This window comes from Ixodes scapularis, unplaced genomic scaffold, assembly GCF_016920785.2.
Source record: "Ixodes scapularis isolate PalLabHiFi unplaced genomic scaffold, ASM1692078v2 PGA_scaffold3__209_contigs__length_174095766, whole genome shotgun sequence".
Classification (NCBI taxonomy): domain Eukaryota; kingdom Metazoa; phylum Arthropoda; class Arachnida; order Ixodida; family Ixodidae; genus Ixodes; species Ixodes scapularis.
The window spans coordinates 154,246,190-154,273,972 of NW_024609868.1; the positions used below are offsets into that span (position 1 = coordinate 154,246,190).

At 49.0% G+C, this 27,783-nt stretch overlaps 1 protein-coding gene across 2 annotated transcripts in view; it reads left to right on the forward strand.

Annotated features, from left to right (window-relative positions):
* LOC8031038 (endoplasmic reticulum transmembrane helix translocase) overlaps positions 1 to 27,783 on the forward strand; it is a 105,496-nt gene that overhangs the window by 76,152 nt on the left and 1,561 nt on the right. For both annotated transcript variants that reach the window (XM_040210932.2, XM_042292648.1), the window contains exons 21-24: positions 6,454 to 6,650; positions 16,235 to 16,377; positions 21,270 to 21,381; positions 25,657 to 25,800. In XM_040210932.2, the coding sequence (XP_040066866.1) occupies positions 6,454 to 6,650; positions 16,235 to 16,377; positions 21,270 to 21,381; positions 25,657 to 25,800 (596 nt within the window). The remainder of the gene's footprint in view (positions 1 to 6,453; positions 6,651 to 16,234; positions 16,378 to 21,269; positions 21,382 to 25,656; positions 25,801 to 27,783) is intronic.

Here is a 27,783-nt window from a genome sequence, read left to right on the forward strand (position 1 = left end):
AATCCACATTAACGCACATCATGTCGTGTTCATACGACTCGACATCCCTTTGTTTACCAGTAACCTATATTTTATCTGAATCAAAATGTTTAAGTACAAGAGTAAAGAGTTGAGCTTGTTGGTGCATACCTGTAAATAGATCAGCTTGAAATTTAGAACTATTCTGTGTTTTCTTGTCCTTTCTTCGTGTTTTAAGTAAAATTCTAAAGTTCAAGCTGATTTATTTTCATGGTATAAAATATTGTCGCGAATTGTGCTAAATCGCCTAAAATACCTGTGATTGGTACAACTTTGTGTCGCAGTATTAAAAGTGAAATCGTGATTGTGTCTTTGAACCAAGGAATTAAATACATCACATATAATTATAAAATGAGCACCTTGTGGCCATATATATTACGCGAAATTGTTTACGAAATACGCTTCACAATATATATGTATAAGATGACGACACAACTGAGCTAAATGCAATGGAATTTTCAAAATGTCACAAAAGTTTTAGAATAATTCCTTTCAGACTATTTTTTATAGAAACACCGAGCGGCAATCAAAATGCTTGTTGTTCTAACGAAACATTGTTTACCCTCAGTACCGCATGCATGCGACTAATCATGGAGCAAGGAGTAATCGCAATTGCTCACTCTAATATATACGCACCTTCGTACTCAGATCGAATCTGGCCCAAAATAGCGCTTGTCCAAGTGAACATTTTCTTATACAGGAGAAGCTGACATAGCCTGGCTGTTGAGTTTTGTTCTTGACAAGATGCCGGTCAATTTAATTTGCAAATGAGCATCACCTCTGCTAATTGATGACTTTAACGCGAAAGCGTTAACGAGCTCACGTCGCAGAAAACCCAATGTCGGTGGCGTGACTAGAAAATCTTGATTGGGCGATAGGGTGATGACATCAGAGTTACATGCCCTCGCGCAATAATTTCAAACAATCCACAATGCTCATCTGAAACGTGACATCACGCGTGGAATGAGAGTGATTAAAACATGACATGTGATGCGAATTAAAGATCGACATATGTCTCAAATGATTTAACTTTTTAAAGTAATTCCTTTAGAATTAAGGGGACACACCCCCTAGGGGGGTCAACTTTTGAACCCTTGTCTTAAAATTAATAAAATTTACAGGGCAGGCTGGTGGTCATGCTAGAGGGTGTATAACAAAATTTCAGATCTGTCGGTTAAATAAGAAGGAAATTAGAGTAGCTTCTATCAGCAACACGCCTACATTGTTTAGTTAATCTATCGTCAAAAAACTATCACGATATTCAAAATTTTTATTTGCTAGATATGTAGCAGAATGCCTAGAGGGTGCGGCTATGGAACGTTTTTTCTAAAAAGTAATTCATTTCTATAAATCTTTTCTTCTGCAAAATTGGTCAACTTTTTGGTCTTCTGTGTCTTCGACAAAATATCAACATTTTTTATAAAAGACATCCATAAAGTGACAAAAAACTTCCATAGCCGCATTCCTTATTAAATTTCAGTCAGGAAAAGGGACGAATGAGCCTTCCTTGTTTTGCCATTATCAAATGATAGATTGACTAAAATGGAATTTATACCAAAAAGTGGAACGGAGAAAAATGCATTCAAAGTGCTCCAAACCCTGCCTTTTCTTTAGCTTTGGTGGACAGAAAATAATTTACAAAAACTTAACTATGCAGTGAAAATTAATTAAACTTTTTGGGAATACCCTCTAGATGTTGGTGGATGTAAATATGTCATTTTTGAAAATCAACTTTTTTTTGTAGAAATTTTTTTTTCTGGGCAGTGTCTCCCCTTAAGAATTTTAGGCGAGATTCGAACCCGCGACCCTTCGCTTGCGAATCAGACGCTTTTGACTAGGCCACGCGAGGCACGCTTTCGTGGCAAATGAGAATGCGATGCAAACGAGGCCCGTTAAGGCTATCGCGTTCAGCGGCGTAGACTTTTCAATTTTCAGGGGGTGGGGGCAGGCTGAGAAGCTCTCCGGGGGGGGGAGGGGGGGGGGGGGGGGGGGTGTTGCTGCTGCTGCGCGTGACCTTTTTGCCAGAACTGGAGATTAAAGCTAACGAAAGCACACTGGGATTCCATTTCCCATGTATTTTGTCAATAAAAGCAGCGTGGGCGTTATTTTGTTTACATGCCACTACTAGAAGCTCGTTACATGACACGTAAGCAGCGTTTCGGTAGGGATCATGACCCGAATCTCACCAGGGGGAGCTTCTTAAGCAAAATACAGAGGGGGTCGAAACTTGGGCAATAACTTGAGAACGATGCTCGTGTGAGGCTTACAGCGACTGCCAACGTTCGCTGTCCCTCTGAGGTCGCTAAAATCTTTTTTTTTAGGTATTTCTTTCATACACACATGTAGTTATATGTAACGTCATATTAATAAGTCGCGCTTAGTCATTTCAATACTTCTATTCTCGGGGACATCTTTCGGATGCAGTTCAGCAACAACCAAAAAATGTTTGGGTGCCTCAATGATGTACAATTGGTCTCTCAACATGTTTTGTACTATCAATAAATACTGTTAAGAAGTAACCACTGGCGTTGATAGCTTGCGAAAACATCCATTAGTTTTCTCCTCCGCGCAATAGCAGATGCAGAAAAAATAAAGGAAAGAGACAGCTGTCGATCCCCTCCTCAACTCGCAATTCGAACAAGCGGCCACGTGATCTGACGCTAATTCTATACCGTCAGTGTTCATCATAATCATGCCCTAGGCGGCTAGGGTTTGGAAAGCAAAAGCTTGGGCTGAGCTTCAGATATTCTTAGAGTTGGGCTATTAACATATTTAATTGACATGAGCCGTTACCCGAATGTTTGACGATGCTGACTGTCAAGAACCCGAGCACTCGACTAGGTGTTATGAAAATCGCTTATGTCACGGTGTCACGTGACTCTTGGTGCAAAATCGTGATGTCATGTTACGTCAGGCTGTCAACAAGGCTAATACATCTAGTGACTTCCTCAAATTAAATCGAGTTGACGCGGTGAGTCACTTGACGTCACGAGGTCACGTGACATTACTTGACAACATGTATTTACACCATGACGTCACGTGACAACGTGACACATGGTTAATCATAGTGCCAATACAAAAGCGCCACGAAAACCCACAATTTACCATATGTTGCAATTCTGTATATGACAATTTGATCAATAGATAGAAATACTGCTAACCATTTTTATTCCCATATTTTCATTTTGTGATACTAACAAAAATAAAAAAATAAATTACCTTGAACCGTTTTGAACCGGTTACCGTAATATTTTTTTTCGGTTCGGTTCCGGTTCAGTTCCAAGATGGAGGCGAAGATTTCGGTTCGGTTCAGTTCCGGTTTGGCTAAAAATAACGGTTCGGTTCCGGTTTTCGGTTCGGTTCGGTTCCGGTTCGACACCCTGATCTAGGGCGGTAATTTCTACACTCCACACAGGGTGACTCAAAGTGTAATAGGAGGTGTCTCGAGTTTATTTTTTTTTAGCTTGGCAGTGGACAGTGTTTAATAACCCGACGATTGCATGCAACTTCTGATAGTTCAGTAATCCCTCATTATAATGAAATAACTTTTTTTTAATTATCGCTTTTATCGAAGTTCAACTTTGTCCTGACCAAAATGCACACATTTTTAATCGGATTATTCAAAGTGTATCGGCGGCGGATCACGCTGATTACAAAGGTCGCGGTGCCGAAAGCACGCAAGTCTGCATGGAGACCCTCGCAATCCCTCCCCCTTCTCCACCGGGGCAAACGGCAAACTGGGAAACGGAGTAAACGGGTGACGGAGGTTAGAGGATGCAGAGCTGGCAGAGCACTGCTTCCAATGCCGATACGCCGACGCAGGGATGCAGACAGAAAGCAGCAAGAGCGGCGTGAACGTTCCGACGTTACTCACGACACTGCCCAACTCGTGTCGGAATCGGGTCAAGGGAGCGATGGACCCCATAGGAGATCATCCCTTCGGGCGCCCCCAAAGTCTGCACCCATGCGGGTGCGCTTGCGGCATATTACACGCACACGTGCGTTGTATGGGGGACTGGGAGTGTTTACCGAAAGTCGCTTAGATCTGTCAGCTTAAGAAAAGTGGCTGGCCCAAGTCCAAAGTCGCCGAAGAATTCGATATTCCTGCATCGGCTGTTCGACACAGTCCTCCATTTTGGGGAGCAAGCAAGGCATATTGGGCAGGCTTGAGAAGTTTCTCGTTTCTCCACAATGTCGGCAGATCTGGGCTAAACGTCAAATCGGAGAGACCTTCGAATAAATGTTTCTATCTTGCTTAAGACTTCTCGTGTCTTCGGAATACTAAAAGATAGCTTTTCTGAGTACTGCTAGAACTGTCAGTGGGGAGTAACTTTATCTCGTAAGGACGGGAAGCTCCCCTAACTCAAATCTTGGTGTCGTTTGGCGCTCATGGGGGTTGCAATCCACAATGGTGCACCCTTCTTGTTCTGATCGGTGGTTTTACGCCCCTATTTTGTAATGGCGGGAGCCGTTAATGCTCTATCTCGGCAAAACATGTTCGTGTACGAACTCAAGACCGCTCTATACAGGAGGGGCACTGCTCTCCTTCTCTTCGCCGTTTCTCACACACGGCAAGGCTCCCTCTTGCTTTTCCCCCCTTCCCTCTCTAGGCTGCCGCTGTTTAGAAAAACCCATGTGATCACGGGGGGAACGCTTTCTTGCCACCCCCCCCCCCCTAACCCCTCCGGCAACCCCTGTTGCAAAATAAGCGCTTGGTCGCGACGTACGGACACAGTCCCTCGCCTCCCCACTCCCGCAACCCAGGTTCCTTTCTCGCGTGCTTCCCATGCCTGTAAAGAACAGCTCACATACATACTTTCGCTTCTTCCACCGCAGGCCCGGTCGCGGCCGACCTCTGTCCTGAAAGCGCATGCAGCATCTTGCACGATCGTTCCACCAAAGCACAGATCTCCTCTCACCCGTCTTTTACGTCAATTCCACCGAAAGCAAAGGACCCACGGCATACATTGTGCAGCACACTGACTGAAGGCAAAGCTCCTTCAGCGTGCCTATTCACAACGCAGAAGCTACCGGTGTCAGTCGCAGCCGTGGAGATAGGAAACTTCTGGAGGCGACGTGATGCCGCCAGAGGTGAAGCCAGGGACGACTTCCGGCTCCGAGGGACACGCCCCAAATGATCACCAGGATCAAAAGACACCATTGAACGGAAAGGACGGCTAACTTGGCGCCAACAGCTTTTCTGGTCGGCCTCCAGGGCTTTCCCACCGGCTGCGGCCTCTTCCCGTCTGCTCGAGATTTTCTTATTTGGCTGGCTGGAGCCAGATTGTCGCCTCCTCTCCTTCCTACCTCCATGATTGCAGCGCACTTCGTGTGGTTATTGGCAATTTTTTAATGCAAGAGCACTACCTATTTCATACAGATGCCTATTTCACGGCATCTGTAACCGCGAAAAAACGCGAAAGAAATGCCGATTCTCCCATTGGCTGAGCGAAACAGCTCCTAGATAGCCATTAGCGGCCGCTTCACGAGAGCGTGCGCTCGGCCGCTGCTCTCTCGTCAGCCATTGCCGGATAGCCATTAGCGGCTGCTTCACGAGAACGCGCGCTCGGCCGCTGCTCTCTCGTCGGCCATTGCCGGAGGAGGGGGCGGAGTTGGGGGCTGCGGCCACTTCTGCTCCTCTCGGCGCCAAGGAACATGGCGGCGCCTGAGGCATCTCTATCGTCGGCAGCCACAACCTCGGCCGTAGCGAAACGTAGCCGTCCACGCCAGTACACCATGGACGAACTAAGGGAGCGGAAGAACAACATTCATGCGTTTGCGTTCACAACTCATAAGAAATGCTTAGCTGTCCTCGGAATTTTTTAAAATTAGTCACAAAAGTTTTGCAGAATCGAGGATCCCGGGTTCAATCCCCACCCTTCTCGTTTCAGTCCAGACACGCATCATACCGGCATGCTGTCGCGCATCACTGCTGCGGGACACACGTTGAAGGCCCCAGGCTGTCAGTAGTACGGCAAAATACCACTCAAACAAACTCGGGCGGAACAAAATTAGAGAGTCCCCTCGCCTAACCCCATTGGGTTCGGCGCATTCGGTCGAGTGAACTTTCACTTAAAGGCCAACCTACAGAATCCGACCAAACTTTTGCTCGAGCAAACTCTTTCTTGAGGCCCCTCGACGTTGGTTCGACCCGCGTTTCACCGTACTGCGTCGACTGAACGTCTCACTTACGGCGTAAAGCAGTGTCACCGTACCTCAAAGACAGACGAACCTTATGCTGTCTAAGAAAGAATGTCTAATTTGCTTTCTTTTTTATTTCTGGAACTTCCTTCGTTGCCACATTGGGACCCCTTCCGACGCGCGGGTAGCGCAGGACGCTAAACGTGCCGTTCAAGCTCGTGTTCTCTAGTAGTATGAACGGTTCTCTCCTTCTCGATGCCCGTCCCGTAATGTGGATGCCTCCCATGTGCGCAGTCTGCCACGTGATCAAGCAGGGCCGCTGCACCTTGGTGACGACCCTGCAGATGTTCAAGATTCTGGCCCTGAACGCCCTGGTGCTGGCGTACAGCCAGAGCGTGCTCTACCTGGACGGCATCAAGTTCAGCGACACCCAGGCCACCCTGCAGGGGCTGCTGCTGGCTGGCTGCTTCCTCTTCATCTCCAGGTCCAAGGTGAGCACCACCACCTGGCCCAAAGGTGGACAGAGGGAGGCCAAAGACTAGCTCCGGGGAGGCCGAAGATGTAACGGAGGGTGGTGGAAAGGCGGCCCTAAAACGACCGGAAGGCGGCCAAAGCCAGGGGAAACATACTGTGCTGTATCTTACGCTTTTTCTCTCCTTAACCCCTGTGGGAAAGTTGCCTTGCTGCGTGCCCAACCCGGCGGAACAACACGGAGCCAGGATTTCGGAAAACGTGAAGCTACATTTATTAGTAAATTGTAAACATGAAGTTAGTATTAACAAGGTCGTTGGTCGACACCGCCGCAGCGTGTACCTTTCGCTCCAGGCCCCGCTTCTCTCTCCCCTGGTCGGCGTCCCCGCTGCTGCTTTTATGCGTTCTTTCACAGGGGGTAACGCCCCCCGCGCTCTTTACACACAGTGGCGCCCCTATAGCGTCCACACAATCCCCCCCTCAAAAGTCAGGCATGTCGATGACGTGCTCGTCCTGGTCGTTTGACCTCAGAAGTTGAGGACGTTGCCTTCGTACGACGTCGATGGCCCTCTGCAGCTCGTCGTGGTTCTGGAGCCTCGCAGCGCGGTCGGCAGCTTCCCGGGTCACGTGTAGGAGCCCCGCTTGGTGTGATTCTCGGGCGAGCTCCGGGACTCCGCACAGCGGACAGAGGAGCCTCCGTTCCTCTGCGGTGTATTGCGCCGCTGGATCGTTGGGGTGGCGGTCCTCCAATGTCAGTCCCCTGAAAGGCTCGGGGACGATGACGTGCGCCTCCCCGCGTTCTGGGCGTGGTTGTTCTTCCCAGACTTGCCGGGATGCCCAGCCGACCGGTCCACCGTCGGTCTGCACCATCCATGTTGTCACGGTGGCTTGTGGCCGTCGCCGGCAGCGGCGGCAGAGGATGTGGAAGTCCGCGTTGCCCTGATCTCGTCGTGATGGCCCCGGCCCCTGTCCTTGTGGCCTGGGTGACCGTGGTCGCCACCTCGAATGGGTCCCCCGGCCCTGGTGGCCGTGGTGGCTGATATGGCTGCGACGGCCGCGGTGATGAGATCGCCACCCTCTCTCCATCTTCATAAAAATAAGAAACAGCCCGATGAGCGCAACATTAGGCGTGCTGCGCGTGGCCCCTGAAAATAAAAGTCAATAAGTGCTCTCAGGTGGGATATACTACCCCCCCCCCTCTCAAAAGGAGAACATATTGATGGGGTATGAACCGGAGAACGTTCAAAATTTTAAGGGTGAAGAACAAATGTTTTTGTTAGTCGCTTCGTGATCTCCCTGTTAGCTGTCACCGACGTCGCAGATTGTACCGCCGGGGTGGCGGGGAGGGGGAATCAGGGACCCGACTGCTGCTGCCATCTGCTGGATCCTGCGAGAAATCTTCTTGGCTGTGGAATAGTTTTAGGTCGGTGACATGAATTGGTCCTGTGGACTGACCACTGGAGCAGCAAATAAGTGTGTATGTGAGCGGGGACAGCTTTTTGCCAACACGGAATGGACCCTCCCACCTGTTTGCCAGTGAGGCCGCGAATCCCCTTGTTGCATCACTCAGGGGATGAGTGCGCCTGAGCACGAGGTCTCCCACCTCAAACTGCAGGTTTCGGCGTCCCTGGTTGTACTGCTCGGACTGCTGCAGTCTGGCGACGTCGAGGCTCTCCCGAGCTTCTCTGAGGTTGTCCGAGAAGCGCTTGCGGAGGTCGTCTGCAAACTTCGAGTAGCTGCGGTATTGCGACGTGGGTTCTGTTGAGCGAAGAGCGTTCGAAAGCGGGAAGGCAAGTTCTTTGCCAAAATTTAGCTGGGCAGGGCTGAGACCGGTCGACCGGTTAACCGTGGTGTGAGTGGCGAAGGCCATTTCTGGGAGCTTCGCGTCCCAGTCCTTGTGGCGATCGGTATGCGCAACGAGCATCATCTTAAGGTTCCGGTTCCCCCTTTCAGTGATGTTTGCTTGCGGGTGATACGGTGATGTACGTTTATGCTCAATTCCCAGCACCGCACACGCATCCACGAACACCTTGCTAGTGAAATAAGAAGCGTTGTCGGAAATCAAACTCGTCGGGAATCCGAAGCGCGCGAATGTTTGCAGCAGACAATCCCAGATTTTCTGCGAGTCCAGTTTGCGCAAAGGGAACAGCTCAACCCATTTCGTGAAATGATCCGTTACCACGAACAAGTACTGATTTCCGCGAGGACTGCGCGGGAATGGGCCCATGACGTCGCAACAACAGATCTGCCAAGGGCTCTGGCTTACGATCGGTTGCATGGGGCCTGGGGGTTGACCACCACGTGGCTTCGCTTTCTGGCATGACGGGCAACTACGCGCATACCTCAGTACATCTTGCTGCATGCCGGGCCAGGTCACAATTTGGGACAACTTATCATACGTTTCGCTCCCACTGCTGTGTCAGGCTAGTGCGGAGTTGTGCATGTATGTGATGAAAGACTTACGTAACTTTCTAGGTATCACAGTCCGGAACGCCGAGCTGCTCGGGTCGTCATCAGCTTGAGGGATGTAGCGCAACAGGAGCCCGTCGCTGCTCAGCAAGTACGAGTCGAATTGCTCGTCACTCGCTCCATTAACCGTGCTCGTTATTGCCAGCCAGGCGGTCACCCGCTGACACAGCCCGTCGTCCTGCTGAGCCTTGAGAAGTTCCCCTCTTGTGATCAGTGCTCCCCACCGTGATTCAGGTGATTCCTGCTTTGTGATGGCGACAGCAACCAGGCCCGGACCTTCCTGCGTGTGCTCCTCAGGGAGGGGGGCGCGGGAAAGAGCATCAGCAATTTTGTTTGTTGCACCAGGTCTGTACACGATAGTGTAGTCGTATCGCTGTAGCATAAGCGCCCAACGAGCAAGCCGACCGGCAGGGTTCTGAAGCCTTTTCAGCCATGAAAGTGCTAAGTGATCACACTGAATTTGGAATGTTGCGCCGTCTAAGTACATGTCAAACCGCTTTAACGCATATACTATGGCCAAACATTCCCTTTCCGCCACACTGTAGTTCCGCTGGGCGGGAGTAAGTGTCTGACTTGCGAAGGCAACTGGCCGAAGCACACAGTCATGCTCCTGCAGCAGAACAGCACCCACGCCGATATCGCTTGCATCTGTCTGCAAAACGAAAGGTTGGTTTAAAATCAGGAAGATGCAGACAAGCATTTTCAGTCACTGCCCCCGAGAGGGCAATGAATGCACTCTGTTGTTCAACGTTCCAGTGCCACTTGATGCCCTTTCTAAGGAGGTGATTGAGTGGCTGAGATATCTCGGAACAGTAGGGAATAAAATCCCTGTAAAATGCAATCATACCAAGATACCTCTGCAGGCTTTTCACGTCATGTGGGCACGGATACTCCGTTAGCGCGCGAACCTTCTCCTCGTTAGGACGGAGTGTGCCATTGTCAACCACGAAACCAAGAAGATTGATCTTTGGCGCGGCCAACTGCACCTTTCCCGGGTGAATTGTGAGACCCGCGCTACGCATTCGCTCGAGTATTATTCTCAAGTGCTCGACGTGTTCTTCGAACGTGCGCGAGAAGACAGCTACGTCATCCATGTATGCCATTGCAAAGTTGTACTTTGCGTCGCCAAGTACAACGTCCATCAAACGTTGAAAACTCGCTGGCGAGTTTGACAAACCGAACGGCAAGCGGGTGAACTCGAATAATCCTCTGTGGCAGATGAACGCCGTTTTCTGCACGTCCAACGGGTGAATCTCGGTCTGAAGGAACCCGCGGCTGCAATCGAGCGTTGTAAACACCGTCGCGTTACCGAGCGAGTACATTACAGAGGAAATACTAGGGAAAGGGTAACTGTCCCGTACAGACACGTCGTTAAGGCGTCTGTAGTCTACACAAAGCCTGGCGGTTCCATCCTTTTTTGGAGCAAGGACCACAGGAAACGCCCAAGGGCTCTTTGACTCACGTACTGCACCGGTGTCAATCATCTCCTCGAGTGCCGTGTCCAGGAGTTCCCTTTTGTGCACGCTGATGGGGCGCGGATTGCACCTCCAGGGCGGAGCGTCACCGGTTTCAATCCGATGCAGCAGGATGTCTGTCTTTCCTGGCCGCTCCGTGAACATCGGAGAGAACGGCCGCAGGACGTCCTCCAGCTTAATCTTTTGAAGGTTATTGGCCGGGCATTTCTGTAGTGCAGCGTTAATGCCTGCAGGCAGGAAAGCTGGGGCCGCTGTGAAGTGGGTCGGGAGGGTTGGGCCGGTAATGCAGTCCTCTCGCCTGGTAAACGGAGTGAGCTCCGTCTGGCTTCCTAGCCGGTAGCCTCCACCAGGGAAATCAAGCGTCATGTTCTCGCCTGCAATAAAATCTCGGCCCAAGATTACGGGTACGGCGAGCCCCGGTAGATAAAGAAAGCGCTGACGCCGTGTCTTTTCGTGGAACGAAATTTTGAGCCTAACTCCGTCCATCTGACACTCTTTTGCAGCTAGCTTCTGGTTTTGCGAAACCAGAAGCTAGCTGCAAAAGAGTGTCAGATGGACGGAGCGTTATTCTTTTAGATTTGCATAGCTCATGTGCGTCGTCACCAATAAGCGAGATAGCGGCCCCCGTATCCAAAAGCGCGGCAAAAGAAAAACCAAGCAAGGTAATCGTCATGCGCGGTTCGATTATTTTTGCGATAGGCTGCAATCGACATACGGATGGAGCAAGCGTAACCCTTTGTGTGTTCCCAGCTGTCGTATTTGCCGTCGTCGGCTGTAATCTGGGATTCAGCGACGCCGGCCGTAATAGTTTCCCGACTGAGTTTCTCTGTTACTGCCCGGATTTTCAAGGCCTCTTACTTCTCGAGGGTTGGCCGGGACTTGATAATCCCTCTCGCCACTTCCAGCCCTTCCGCCATTTGTTTGATTCTGCATTGACGATGCATTTGGGCACTCTCTTTGGAAGTGACCGCGCTGTCCACAATTGTGGCAGCGGTCCGAATACCTGCCTGAGCCACCTGCACCAGGGCGCTCTTCGGACATCCTCCAGTGGCCCCGCATTGAACCAGTACTGGAGTGCCTCCGGCTGCTTTCATGGGCCATTTTATGCCCGTCCCGTGGAGGTCTTTGTGTCGGGTATGCCTCGGCGCCTGTCCAAGCACATGCGGGTTCAAGAGAGTTTTCTGGCAGTGGCGGGGGCAGATAATTCTGCTTAGCGAGGAAGATCTCCTCTGTGCCGCGGGCATGCCGGGCCAGCTCTTCAAGGGTCCCAAAGGTGCGGCCGTGTAAGTAGGCGTGGTATTTTGGGTGACATTGCCTTATGACCCGAGCTATACTCTCCGACTCGAGGGCATCAGGTTTCGCCCTTCTTGTGAGTTCCTGTATTGCGCGAACATATTGAACCAGGTTTTCGTTCGGATGTTGCGTTCGGGACTCGAGTTCTCTCAGAATTTGATACTCGTAACCAGGGGGCAGGAACTCATCTCGGAATCTCCGCTCAAACTCTGCTATGCTCGTGAATGTAGTTTGCAGCCTTAACCAACACGCAGCACTTGACTGTAGCGCAAGCGGAAGTATTTTCTTAATAATGAGAGATTCCGAGGCGCCCGAGGCGGCTTTGTAGGTGTCCAACTCACCCAAGAAGTCAGCGACTGACTTGGTGTCGCCGTAGCGAGTGTAGACCGGCACCGTCAGCTGGGGGTGTAGCTCCGGCTCACGTGAATGCTGGACGGCGAGGCGCTGTGTGACCACATCACACATGGCTGCCACCTTCAAAAGCAGTTCGGCTTGCGCATCCGCCGAGCTCGTTCCGGGATTCCCGCTTGCTTCGGGCTTTTCGCCATCCTTCGTCTCGGACCGTAGTGTGGGAGACATGGCGGAAAAAAACAAACGCAAAGCAGACAAGAAAAAGGGTGTGCGGCAACAGACGGTAACTCGACTAACGCAAGATTAACATGCCCCCAAAGCGTCGCCCGCGTGATTAAGCAATGCTTTGCGGCTCCAATTCAACGGGCAATCGCGCTGTCGTGAATACACGCAACGCCGACACGGTGCACTACTTCGAAGAGAAACGCCACGGTTGAAAAATCTTACCTAGCGATGAAACCCCAGACCCGCGTCATTTCGACAGGAGGGCAGCAAAACACGTTGGGCGCCATGTGGGAAAGTTGCCTTGCTGCGTGCCCAACCCGGCGGAACAACACGGAGCCAGGATTTCGGAAAACGTGAAGCTACATTTATTAGTAAATTGTAAACATGAAGTTAGTATTAACAAGGTCGTTTGTCGACACCGCCGCAGCGTGTACCTTTCGCTCCAGGCCCCGCTTCTCTCTCCCCTGGTCGGCGTCCCCGCTGCTGCTTTTATGCGTTCTTTCACAGGGGGTAACGCCCCCCGCGCTCTTTACACACAGTGGCGCCCCTATAGCGTCTACACCCCTTAAGTGCCTTGGACGAGCTGAGCTTGTCGGCCACTTTCTCGCTAAAAATGCCGTGGACGAGCTCAGCTCGTCCAGTGGTTTTTTTCAGTAGCTCTCAATTCCACGGACGAGCTAGGCTCGTTTGAGTAGTTTTGCAGCGCTCATCATAGATGGCAGCACTCATTTTAGTTGGCAGATATTTTTTTCGCCTCCGTTGATTTTTGCGTAATAAACTTTTCAAATTTTATGTGTAATACTAGAGGAACAACAATTCAAAATAAAAAAAAATATAGCACTTTTAGGTTACTTCTGTAAAAAAAAAAATTTGACACTTAAGGGGTTAAAGACTTTCCTGCTTTTTGCTGTAAAAAACAAAAAAATTTAAAAAAGCAAAAAAAAAAAGTTGAGATACTTTGAGGAAAATTTTTATTTTAGAGACTTTATCTGTGCAGAGACCTTCCTTATATCTGGCTGCATTTTCAGCAGACATGCTCTTTTTGTTTATGGATTGTGGCCTTGCCTTGTTTTATGAGCCATGTTGCAGTGGAAACTGGAAAGCTATTGAGACCCTGGGGGATTGTGTGGCCGAAAAAGGATGAAAACCTCGGTGTAATAATCTTTGCTACGTAATGAAGCTTCTGACCCCTCGGTATGACTTTATTTCATTAAGGTATTTCTTTGTATAACAGAAGCCTGTAGCAGAGAAATTTGTCACACCATCTATACTAGTGTAAGAGCCGCATCTTCACAATTTTATCTTAGACTAGAAAGAATGAAAAGATACCGTGTTTGCACAAATTCTAATGCGCCCCTAATTCTAACGCACTGGCAGATTTAGCTACCATAGATTCAAAATGTGAATTTCTGCCGATTCTACTATGCAGATAAAATAATGAAGATTGAATGCATGCAATGCATACATTAATCCCTCGTTATAACGAAGTCAACGGGACAGCAAAAAAATTTGATAGAAGCGGTATTTTGATAAAAGCTGTGGAACCATAAAAACAGTACCAAGAGCCTCGAAGGTGGACAGGAACACTGAGGAACGCTGACCGTATATTTAATAAAAAAAACCTTGGTTATACAACAAGCGGCTGCTTTACAGAGTAAAAAAAGTAATGAAGTGGAGTTTGCCGATAATTTCATCCGGGCGTCAGTTCTCCTCAAACTGGTCCAGGCAACACAAGAACACCGTCACTTTCACTGAACTGCGCTTTGTTTCGCAGCAACCGTAGGATGTTTTGCGTCTCCACAGTCGTCGGCGTTTCCCGAGGTGCCTCTCTGACGTTGTTTCTTGCTTACCCCAGCCGCACGCAAGATCTACAATCGCAGCATCCGTGGCAGGAACCGCAATGGGAGCGTCCGCATCGACAAGCGCTAACGAATGAGTTGTCCTCGGTGCCTTCGCCAACATGTTTTCACACACTCCTGTAGAGATTGTAGCAGCTCTGGGAATCGTGTGCTCGCTCGGCAAGCATGCTCATGAGAGAAAATCCGTCATGTCCGAAACACTTGGCGATCTTTCACCTTCGGGTCGCGGGTGCACTTTCTCTTGAGTGAGAAATTTCTCGCACCCGTCCAGTATGCCTCGGTTGTTCCGCAAAATGGTGGACAGTGTCGAACAGCCGTTGCCGGAATGTTGAATTCTTTGGCAATTTCGGACTTGGACTGGCTACTTTTCTCAACCTTGCAGATCTGAGCAACTCTCAATAAACACTCCCATTCTCCCATACCACGCACGTGTGCATGCATGCCGCAGGCACACGCGTCGAGGTCTCCCGAAGGGATGATCTCCTCCGGGTTTCTTCGGGCTCCATTGTTCCCTTGACCCGATTCCGACAGGAGTTGGGCAATGCCGGCCGCGGGCGCAGTGAGTATAGTGTCGTAATGTGGATGCTGTTCCCACTGCTTCTTGCCTGCGTCGGCGTATCAGCATCAGAAGCAGCGCTCTGCGCGCTCTGCCCTTCATCACCCATTTGGTTTGTTTTCTTGTTTGTCGTTTTCCCAGTTTGCCGTTTGCCTCTGTGAAAGGGGAAGGGAACTCAACGGTCTCCGCGCGCCTCCATGTAGGCTCGCATGCTTTTGGAACTGCGGCGTTTGTAATAAGCGTGGTCGGCCGCCAATACACTTCGAATAATCCTGTTCAAAATGCATGCACTTTGGTCGGAACGACGTTGAACTTTGATAAAACTGATCATTTGGAAAAAGCAATTTCCTATGGTGAGGGAGAACTGTGCCTCATAGAACAGATTTTATGAAACGCGCGCCAAAACAAAAAGAAATGTCCACTAGTCGCCATGGTCAGAGAGTTCGACGATGGTTCTTCACCGTCCACAGATGTATTCCTTGCTTTCGTATAAAGCGTTGCAAGTGCCGGGCTTGTTGCGCTTGTACGAGCGTGCAACCGTCGCCTCTGGGAGGGTCGGCTTCCAAACAACACTTTCCGAGCTCGTCCGGTCGCTGGGATTGCGAGGCCCCGCAGTGCTGCTCCGTTGTTTTCTTTTCCCACCAGTATGATGGCCTTTCGTTTAAATAAAGCCTCCTAGTGGAATTTCTTTTGTTTTTCCATCTTAAAGTGGCAGACACAAGTTCGTAGATGCTAGAGAATGCGCATGATACTAAGACCAATGTGACGAATGTAAACAAATGGTCACGATGCCGATGAAGTTAGCCACCTTATACCGAGTATTGCGTTTTTATTTTGAGTTTCGGCTTTTGGTTTCGATTCGTGTACCGTAGAATACCGCGGATCCACCCATTCCACATTAAGCGCCCATTACCAAATTTGTAAGATCTGAGAAAATATGCACACTACATTTATTATATCTAAAATTGATGACCGGACAAGCGCCCATCCCCCATTTATTTGCGATTATCTCCAAAGTTTGAGTGGACGCTTGCCCGGTATTTTACGGTAGTTTTGGGCACTTTTTTTGGAGAAAAAACGTGCATATTAGAATTGTGCAAATACGCTATTTTCTAACGACTACAGCCCGATTTGCTGCTCATATGCGTGTAAGCGACCCATATTGGCACATTTTCTTGATTGCCGCATGGTTTGGAAGCTCATCACTCTCGTGGCCAAAAAAGGTTAACCTGTTAGTAAGTGAGGTGAACGAGCCCCCAAATTGGGGAATTAAGCGGCATTCTTCCCCACCGCTTTGAGCCCTTGACGCATCCTCGCAGAGTTTTAGATTTCGTCGGAGAGGGGTCCAGCTCACGGTGCCTCTGTTTCCCCCCCAGCCGCTGAAGACCCTGTCCAAGGACCGGCCCCTGCCCAACATCTTCAACTTCTACACCCTCCTGACGGTGCTGCTACAGTTTGCGGTGCACTTCGTCAGCTTGATCTACCTGGTCCAGGAAGCCACCTCAAGGTCTCCTCCCAAGTGAGCAGGGCTCTCCTCCGATGCCGGGATGGTTTAAACTGAACATCACACCTAAGAAAATGCACCACACTCTTTAGTATCGAAAGGGAACTCTTATCTTTGAGTCCATGGTTAAAGCCTGTATATACTACACAGAATGTGTTGGTTTCGCTTGCTTTCCTGCAATCATGTGGCTCCTTTGAATCTCTTTCATAATTTCAAATCACATCATATGGTCATGACATTCTCATGTAGTTACCCACACACTTCCCAGTTTTGGCATAGCAAAATAATTATGAATTCCAGAAAAAATCATTCAGCCTTTCCACTCTCATGAAGAAGGAAGACCAGCGGAGCTGTACTCGACACACTCTGTGCTTCTTCTTTGTCGTCGTCTGTTTTTCGCGCTGTTTCCTACGATTAATTCCCACCAACACGCCGCCCAACTATCCATTCTCCTATGATAGCTGCAAAGGTTGGCGCCATCTACGAGCGACGGCGGCAACCATGCTAGTTGTGTGCTTGCCGCCGTCGCTTATAGATGGCGGTAGCTGTCCAGGTAGGTTTGTGTCGACATACACGGACACGGTCCTGGGGAACCTAGAAAAATTACAAACATCTCCACGTGGTGAATGATGTTGATTGGGGCGAAGCTCTGGTGGTCCGTGGTGCTGGTGGTCCGTGGTGCTTGTCTGCGTAGACGCTGAGCCGCAGCATGCCGAGCCTTTCGTTCGTTTTCATCCATGTCAGAAAGGGAATGTGTGGTATGGAACGTGGTTATATACGCATTTGAGCATTTGACCGCAGCGCCCTCTCGTCTATAAACGTTGAGCCAATGCATGCAAAGTTTAACGCGATTATATACGCATTTGACCGCAGCGCCCTCTCCTGTATGGACGTTGAGAGGCTGCATGCAACGTTTCATCCATGACGTCCCCAGCTCTTGTGTTTCTACCACATCTCAGAGCCCCCTATTCCTCCTGCAGTCGTGGCCGAGTGGTTAAGGCGATGGACTAGAAATCCATTGGGGTCTCCCCCGCGCAGGTTCGAATCCTGTCGACTGCGCAAACATTTTTTCTTTTTTTTCATCATCTTTTTTTTTTTTTTGCCCTGCACGAGCACGTGAGCTCACGAGCACCAGCAAGATCGATGTGAGCACGGACGCCGGACAAGGCTAGACCCTAAGGAGCTTCGCCCCTAAAAGAAAATTGATGTTTGCTTTATGCCTCGTTTACACTTCAGAAAAACTCTCTTGCCGCCGACGAAATTCGCTAAGCGTGAAAAGACTGCGCCATTCACATCCGTAACTGCATCCGCACGTCGCTGCATCCGCGCACTTTCTCCTCTGTCTCTAGGATATCAGAGGAGACAATGTCTGGCCCTTGTGTCGTTAGAGAAGCTACTCTTTCAGGCTTCCTCCCACAGTCAACACTTGGGCGCTACGCGATACGAAACAGCTAACACTCCACAGTGCCGAGAGAATGCCCAACATTTTCTCGACGATACGAGAATGCGGTAATAGAATGACAAGCAAACGGGAGATGGTGCGTACATGCCCCATTGACGGCAAATTCTGGGCCAGTTTTATTCCACAGATACAGCTTGTGGGCACTGTTATTCATACGCCTGTCGACGAAAAGGGACGGATTATTCCTTAGTCTCAATGAGTATTTCTGCCGACTTGGTGAGATCGGCAAGATGGCGCCATTTGCGCAACTCCGGCGGCAGCTCCTGCAACTTGACCGGGATGCGACTTAGCAGACACCATTTCCCCCGCATGTAACGATTGGCCATGGTGGCGCATAAACTTTTTCTGCACGAGAAAAAATTCGGTCCTGGATTGATCACTTTCGCGGCTAAACATTCCGCCGATGGCGATGGATTTTGCTGCCCGGCGTCAGGTTTTGCGCAGATCCGCAAGTGTGAGCGAGTCATTAGACAGTGTAAGGTTGGTCTGTCTTTGAAGTGCTGCAACACTGGCTGTAGATGAGAAATTTTGTTAGTTTACTTCAGCCGCCGGCCCCTGGGTCTTCAACGTCAGTGATGTGATTGCTGCGCCAATTGCGCCAAGCTGCGCCAAGGGGCTAACCCTGCTACATCCTGCTACATTTCGCCAAAATATGGGTACCGTATTTACTCGAAAATAGGTCGAACCCTATTTATTGGACCCACCGAGAATAAAAAAAAAAAAAAATAATTCAACTCTAGGTCAATCTTTTTTTTTATCTTTAAGAACAGGGGAAATTTTGGGCAAAAGAGAGAAACAAACCTTTATTTACATCACTCTCAGCTAAATCACGGGGCGATGCCAAAAGCTTAATCACCGTCAGAACTTCTGGACATGTCATCGCCGTCCGACGCTTCGTCAGCTGGGTAGACATCCTCGCAAATTCGCAACAATACTTCACTGACACCGTTGTAAAATGACAAGAAACGAAAGAAGGTGCGAAGCGACGAAAGACAAACTACAAAGACGCAAGCAAAGCCGCCGTGTCGCCATGAGCAACACGCGAGCCGAGCCGCCTCAAGCAACTAACAAAAGTAACATCTTTTTTTTTTTTTTTTGTGTGCGCGTTTGCGGGGATGGAGGGTAAAGTGCATGGCGCATCGCGTTCCTCTCCTTCCCCGTTGCCCAGCAAGGGGAACGCTAGAGGCGCGATGTCGAAATCCGACTCCCGAGGGGTGCGCGCGATAGCAGCACCGGCCACCGCGGGCGGCAGCCCATTTCGGTTACCAAAAGCTTTTTGAAACAAGAAGCGGCGCGGCTCTACGGCAACGCCGGCTCGGTGACTCGATAGCTTCATGCCTCCGGTACGGTCGCAAAATTTGGTCCCGAATGTAAGTGTCGAAATTCTTTGGTCACGATTTCCGAAAAAAAAAAAAAAAAAAAAAAAAAGGTCGATTTGTATTCGAATAAACACGGTAATCTGTGCCAAGCCTGCGCCAAAGGACCAATTTAGGTCGCCTTTTAAAACCGAAACTAAACTGAGTAGTTTAATTGAGCAGGCGTGTGTTATGTGGTGCAAGCGGCCGCTTGACACAGAGTACCGTGCATCAATTGTCCACCCGGTCTTGCATGGTTTTCCCGGCGTCTCGCGTTTCGCGCTCTCGTCTTGTGGGTCTTGTCTCTCGTCTCTTTTTTTTTATATTTCCAGCGATAGACGCGGATGTGTACAGACGCTCTAACGCTAGCGTGCCGGGTACCAGCCATGGCGTCATGCTGTGAAACGAAACCACGTTTTTGAGCGGCAGGAGTTACTTTGAGAGCTGAAGCAACGGCCGTGGGAAAACTATATTTGGTCACTGCCTTTCAGTCACCGTGGTGGCGCGACGTTGAATGTTGCCGTCCCCACATCACCACAGATATGGTACTTTCTAAAATGAAAGAACCAGCAGTGTGCTTCTTTCAGTTCTCCTCTCCATCACTTTTCCTTTAAGTAAGCATGTCAAAACCAACCGGCTCAGCTCCAGGCCATCACAATCTAAAGTGAAACTAAGTACCGTTGCATGTTCATCAACGTTTGTGTTCTTGTTTAAATCATACGTTACCACAAAAATTTATCTTTAGTTCAAAGACTGCTCTGTCAAAGTATTGATTATCTAGATTCCGCTCGATGGTCCTTATTTCGAGAGGGACCGCGGTACATGAAAAATCTGCCGTATAAGAAAGTTGGTGAAGAGAAGTGAGCTAAAGCAAAGAAGGCATTGTCTGCACGGTGAATCCGCACAGCGTGCTTGTTTGTCTTGAGTTCAGTCGTTGCACAAAGCGCTCTAAGAACGTTTTGAGGCTGGCTCGCAATTTCTTGCATCAATGCACTCAGGTTCTTTATTTTTTGTGTGTTTAGCTTGTACCTTGCTTGCCGGCCTAGCAAGCACGCGCCACTGGACTGTTTTTGTCGCATGCTTGAAAGTTACGTTTTGTGTACAATTTTGGGGACAAGTTAGCGACGGAGCTGAGGGGCATGGGTTTCGGTTTCGATTGGACAGCCGTTGTCTGCGCTCGCGCAACGAAGCATGCCCAACAGCAATCCTGCCGAAGTTGGCCTCACGTGCATGCGAACATCATTGCGTGACTGAGGCACCCGCTGGGACGCTTGCAATTCATTGTTTTACGTTTGCTTATTTTTGACGAAAATCTGGCACGTCGGGAACCAGTAAAATGGTGGCAAGCGGCTTTTCGGAATTGCTTGGCAATGCCTACAGCACTGTACACTTGTGGGATGTCGGAGCAGTAAAAACAGAAGCAGGGAGTTCTGTCACAACACGTCACATCAGAACACAGCACAACACAAAGTGCCCTTCGTTTGTACAGCAGTTAAAACAAATATTTTTATTTTCCTAAAAATATCTGCTCCGAAATCTACTTTTGCTGCTCCGAAACACTGTCTTGACTGCTCCAAAAGCCGCTTTTCCTGCTCTAAAACACTGTTTTGGTTGCTCCAAAGGCCACATTTGCTGCTCCAAAACACTGTTTTGTTGCTCTGAAACGTGCGCCAAAATGGCTTAGGCCAATCACATCACTGTAACGTGCATCACGCGGTAGTGATACACGACCGCACGCCGATATGATGCTCGTCCAGATCAAAATTGGCAGGGGATGCAACCCAGGATACCTGGGTTCTGCGGCGCGAGCTTTCGCTTGGCTCGGTCGATTCTTGTTTGGGAAAGAATTTTGCATTGTTTTCTCAATTTTGTGTTCTGTTTCCCCTCAAATCCGTGTTACATATTTCTTAACTTGTTTTTGTGGCATTGTGTCACACTTTCCTCGGGATCTTGGCCCCCTTCGTTAAAAGTGAAGTATCTTGCGAACAATTAAAGACAGCTCGGAGCTGTAGTCGCTCAATTTTATTGGAGGACGATTGACGATGATCACTCGTCTGTATTGTGCCTAACACTGTATTTCTTTTCTCCAGGGATGACAAGTTTTCAGACCTGGAGGCTGACTTCAAGCCCTCCCTGCTGAACAGCACGGTCTACATTATCTCCATGGCACTCCAGGTGTCCACGTTTGCAATCAACTATAGGGTGTGTACCTGCTCTGCCCTGCCACTTTTCTCTCTTATACATTGCAAGATGCAGACAACTTTTCATTGCTCTGAGCTTAAAGGCATCCTTCAAGCTTAAAGCATCCTTTAACCTTAAAGGATGCACACCTGTTTGAGTCATTGTGGAGTAGATGTGCTAAGTGGAACCTAACAAAAGGGCCATCAGAACACAGTCATTGTCGTACATCAGGCGGAAGTTTTTTGTTTATTTATTTATTCTATATACCTTCCAGTGCTGGAGCATTGTAGAGTGGATTGGGAAAGAAAACATAAAAACGAGACAAAAAAGAGATGTGGCAAAGTATACAAACAGTAAACGTGCGCAGCAGTTTGAAACAAGAAAAGTTATGTCTTCCACAAACAAAGTAAAGCAAGAAAATCATGCAGTAGCATCACACAACAATGTGAACAAAGATTGCCAGAATATCATATACTGTTGAGACCAGTTACAACCAAGTCAACGGGAATTGGAAATTGCTTTGCTCTATCCGCTTCGTTGTATCTAAACACCATACAAGTAACACGCAAGAGAAAACAATATAATGGATGACACGGGTCTTTAGGGGCACCTGTTTATTGTTAGTGCAGAAAACGGTCGAGGCTCCCCTGCACGCGCTTTCTGCTAGATCAGAGGCGCTTCTCGCAAACTGTGAGAAGCTCCGATCGGAAGAAGATACTGCGAGCTACGTACGGATCGCGTCGAGTCGACAGCTGCGACGGCCGGAGGATGCCGACGGCGGACGGCATTCTTTACGTTTATGCACTTTTGTTTCAAGGAGGTTGCCTTCGTCTTCCCCGTTGAGGTGCCTGGACTCATCATTGTTGAGTGGTGAGAAGCCGCCGAATCGGTGCTTCAGCAGAAAGCAACTAGCGACGCCGACATGGAACACGATGCAAACAGAAGCGTGCACGGCACGGAGTTCGCGCTCCAGCTCAAGTTCATGTTTCGTCAGTATAGAGAGCCTAGGTTTGAGAGAGGGGGCAACTGCTCCATCGGAGTCCCGTGGTTTATGGGCCGCGTTTGCACAGCCAGCTGCAGACTGCAAGATCATCAAAAGTGTTCACCGCCTGCAAGTGTGTCCGCCTCTCCGCCTGGTTTCCTCGCCGCGCTGGCCACGAGGCAACCAAATGCTGCAGCAATCTTCACAGGATGCGTCTGCCATTAAATTGCAAATTCTCTCCATGGTTGGAGTTGCTCTCTCACTTTAATCTAGGCTCTCTCTGTCGTCGCCGTCATCGTACGTGTGCACGTAGTACGCCGCAGGCGCAAGCATTGGGGGCTCTCGAAGGGATGATCTGCTCCAGGCTCCATCGCTCCCTTGGCTTGAATCCGACAGTAATTGGGCAGCGTTGTCCACGGGTGCTGAGACTAGTGTCGGAACGTGTACGCTGCTCCCTGCCCGCGTCCCCGCGTCGGCACATTGGCATTGGAAGTGGCACTGTGCCAGCTCTGCCCTCCATCACGCGTTTACTCCGTTTTCCCAGTTTGCCGTTTGCCTGGGTGGAGAAGGGAGAAGGAACGCAAGGGATTCCATGCACCTTCGTGTTGGCTTGCATGCTTCGGCACCTCAGCCTTTGTAATTAGCGTGGTCAGTTGCCGACACCCTTAGGATACTTTGGTTCAAAATGCACGCATGTCGTTCGGGACCACGTTGAATTTCGATAAAAGCGATACAGTCGAACCTCGATATAACGAACTTCAATGTAACGAAATCCTCGATTTAACGAAGTATTTTATTTTTCATAATTTCTTGCCCGTAGACCCCATGTATTTTTAGCCCCTATATAACGAAGTCTATTTTGCTGCTATTTCAATATAACGAAGCGCCATTGCCATAGAAGGCAATAAATAAATCAACTCTAAAAAACAACTTCGCAAAAAAATTGTGGTTAAAAAAAAAAAATTATGCGCAAACGCGAGCGCTTGATAGGTTACTTCACGGGGACAGGCCTTCCAACGTTCCTAGGCTGCCCGAGGATGCGGCGCCGGTAGCGCCGGCGAGGCATGCGGCAAAGCGGATTCCGCGAGGCTGGCCAGAAAATGCCGAGCAAAAAGTTAACACGGCATAACAGCATCACCACTGACATTCACTGATCATCATAGTCCACTGTACCGCGGGTAGCGCGGGAGCCAACTTCAGCGGGGGAGCGACGTGATAGCGCGACCGTGCGATCCGCGCGACGGCACGGGCAGTGCCATCTAGGAGAAGACCGAAAAGACCGATTAAAAGCAAAGGCGCAAGCACACTGTGGGCGCAAGGGGGCAAGTAAACTGTGCGGTCAAGAGTGCTGTGTAGGTTGGAAACATTGGCACCGCCTAAACGCCTAAACTAAACAGCTTTATTTTTTAACCGGGTGGTTCACTTACGTGCTTGCTGCCATAAGGAAACGTAAAGTTCTTTCTTTGGATGAGAAAGCAAACGTTTTGGACGCCATCCTGAAGAAACTGCCGAGATCACGAGCACTCGGGAAGTGCTCGACGCAATGGACGTACTGAGGAGATACACGGCGTCGCATGGGCAGCAAGATGCCGTGCAAGCGCTCTGGGCGCTCGAACGCCGTATGACGCCGCCGACGCCGCTGCTACTGTCGGACAAGGCGCAAGCAAAACTCGCGGACTACTTTGCCCCTAAATAAATGTCATTTTCGGTGAGTTTTCATACCCGTAAAATGTTTCGGAATTTTTTTTTTTTCGCATGCTAAAGCCAAATTTCGATTTAGCGAAATTTCGATGTAACGAAGTAAATTGCGAATTTTACCGACTTCGTTACATCGAGGTTCAACTGTATTTCGAAAAAAGTGATTTCGTTATAACGAGGAATTACTGCAGCAAATACATAGGAGTTCGTCTGACACCAAATTTGTCATGAATCTTCATATTGAACCAACTTTGAGGGATGCTTCTAAAACATTGGGATTCCGGAGAAGACACCTGTTTCTAGTTGACGGTAATGCTATAATACTAGCATATACATCCGACGTTAGAAGTAAATTAGAATATGCCTCAGTCATATGAAATCCCCACAAGTTCACTTGATCAATGATTTAGAGTCGCTACAAAATAAACCTGCCCGGTTTATAACATGTGATCATACGTATTAATGACTCATTAGATTTGGTGTCCCTCGAAACAAAAATGCTGATAGCATGTTTCTCCTTATTTCACAATATTATATCATGGTTCATGTTCCTTTCGCCGAAATCTCGTTGTGCCAACGACTCGCATCTTTCCCCGTTTTGACCATCCGAACAAAGTAAATCCTGTGTTTGCCCGTACTAACCTATACAAATACTACTCCCCGCTCAACATTGCAATTAATGAATGAAATGCCTTGCCAAGCAACATATCAGTCATACAGGAACATCAATCTTTTTTGGACCTGTTGATTTCTTTCATCTCACAGAAAGCCTAAGTCGTTGTCTCAATTTATATTTGTTATTTCGTTATGACAACTTTGGATCCTGCAAACGTCTTCTTGTATTGTCTTTTCATTTTTTATTAGTGTGTTGTGGCCATCTGTTTTTTTCACCCGTTGTTGTTTTGAGGTGAATAAATTCCCCCTATACAATGCCTGAAGGGCCCTTAGGGTAAATAAATAAATAAATTTCATAAACTCTGCTATAACTTTTGAATAAGATAATGGTTAGTTCTGAAACTTTGGCATCTGGTTCAGGCTGCTAGGGCTACGTTCGGGCGGAGAATGAGCGTTCAGCAATGCACAACTTATTTTTGAGGTATAAAAAAACTCGTAAATTTTTTGGGAGGACGCTCTGTAGTTCAGGAGCCCTATGCAGGATGGCGTGGTTAGGATCCCAAATTGAGGCTGCTATTCTAACTTCGAGCGTCGAAAAATGTTATAAAGAAGCAATTTTAGTTTAACTGGGGCCTTTCTGAAGTTATGTCGTAGGTATCCCAGCAAGCTGTTTGAGTTGCCGATTATCATCTTGATAGGAGGTTCCCAAGTTAAAGTTGATGATGCACCTAGTTACACCTGGATATGGACATGATTCCACGGATTCAAGTTGAACGTCGGTTAGTGTATACGGCACAGGGCACGCGCTGCGAAACCTGCAGAAGTTTTTATTTGTTAGGGTTTAGTTCCACGAGTCAATTTTTGCACGAAAGAGTAACATTATTAAAATCTTAATGCAAATTTGCGTGCTTCGTCATCGTTAGGAACATGGCGATAAAGAACACAGTCATCCGCATCTAAATGCGTAAACGTCTTCCCTTTCCGTCTTCCCACGTTCCCAGGGCTACCCGTTCATGGAGAGCCTGACGGAGAACCGTCCCCTGCTGTACAGCCTGCTCATCTCGGGGCTCTCCGTGGTCAGCCTGGTGGCCGGCATCATGCCGGACGTGGCCAGGCAGTTCGAGATTGTCCACTTCCCCAGAGACGTGAGTGCACTGGGGGCTCCCCCGCATCGATAGTGCCGAGAAGACGAGGCATTACGTCGTCGTCACTGGATGCCCAGCCTGACGAGAGCAGCCGCCAAGTGGCAGACCCGTCCCTTTTGGCGTTGCCGCGCGCTAATGTCGCATTCGTTGTGAAACGCCGCAAGACGTGCTGGCGATGATGCCGATGCGGAGCAGGTGGCACTGTGTGCATCCACTGGTGACGATGTTTGGGGGGAAAGGTGCAGTCCTGGTGTTCGAAGTGGTTTTGGCCAAGCGCGGGGGAAACGAAGCTCCTCTGCCGTTCTGATCTTGTCCATGACAGTAGCGTCGCACTCACTGTGAGAAACTGCGAGACATACTCGCGGAGACATGAATGCTACCTGGGCAGCGCTGCGGGACTCTATTGGCGACGAGTTCGAGGGGGAAAAGGCGCGGGCATATCCGTTCCTTCGAAGCATTTGTGCGCTTCGAAGGAACGGAGATGCAGTATGGACTCGTCACAACAGACCTTGATGGTGATGAAGATTTTGGTCCTTTGTAAGAGGAATCTGCATAATGCAGATATTGTTACTGCAGACTTTGAGGTGGATCGACTGGAGTTTGTTCTAGTGAGTCAGACTGGCAAAATGTAAATGGAGACCGTATTTACATGAATGTAGGTCGACCCATTTTTCAATTTTTGAAAATGTGAAGTAGGGGGTCGACTTATAATCGAACCAAAGCATTCACCCTCCGACAAACAACAAAACAGTCACCATATCAAAAACACCTCTGCTTGTTACGAGTTCAGCCAGTTGTGCCTGCAGCATTGCGCTATTATGCGCGTTCAATTTACAAACTCTTTATTTTTTTCTAAATTTTCACGAATGAGTATTATTGATAGCAATTCGCAAATTAACCCGAATGTATGACGGGAACAGCGCACCACGCGCCTGACTTCCGGGGGTGGCGGCACTTCTTGTAAGAGCCACTCCGGAACTGGAACTGGAACAGCCTCACGGCTCACTTCCCGCAGCGTCTTTTCAGTTTTTCGCGCGATTCACGGTCGCGCGTCATTCTATCGAGTGTCGAGATCATGCTGGAGTGCTAACTATGTTTTTTTTTGTGTATTGACACGTGTGATCTGGGCAGTTTAGGTTTTCGGTGCTCGTTTATGGCCATTCTTCACTCTGAAACAACCAACAACTTCGCTGTTGGACGCAAGTTTGAACTGTTGGAGCGGGTGATGCTCCAGTGGAGTGTGCAGTGGCACCGGATCTTAAATTGTGATGGCGCAGTCGGTCCCAACCCGTGACGTGCAACGCGATCGCCGAGCAAGCGCGGAAGATGCGGTCATTTGGAAAGTGGGAGATTTTGTTGGACGACGCCGCCGACGTGCTTCGAGAACGTAGCAGTGATGGCGACGGGACTGACAACACCAGTGCGGGCGAGTCGTAGTCTAGTCGCGGATGGAGTGGGAACAACAGGGAGCAGCTTCAGTTGTCCTGCCTCCAGCGTGAACTTCCTAGTTCCGATAACGCCTGGGCATCTCATGCACCTCGCGCGTGCATGTGCAGCCAAAGCTCGCCAGAAGGCATCAATCGCAAGTTGGAGGCTGGGCTTTTGAAAGATACTTTGCCGTTCTCACTTGTTCGCAGTAAAATGCGCATCAAAATTTTTTTTGTTTTTCTGTTGGTTGACTTTTGTGTAAATACGGTGTTAGAAAGGACTGGTTTATTGAAACATATGAAGCTTAAAAGGTAGTGATCTATTATTGAGCTGTGCCAATTGTCACTGCGCGGTTTGGGTCGTATGAGACTTACGAGGTGCCGAGTGCCGCAACAGCCGGTTGCGAAATGGATGCCACCGCTACCAAACGAAAGCCGCGTAATGTCTGAAATAGAGTCGAATCGCTAATTCGTACTCGAGGGGGAGCTAAAATTTGTTTGAATAAAGCAAAGTTTGAATTACCAGGAGTTTCCTCCTACAGAGACACATAGGATG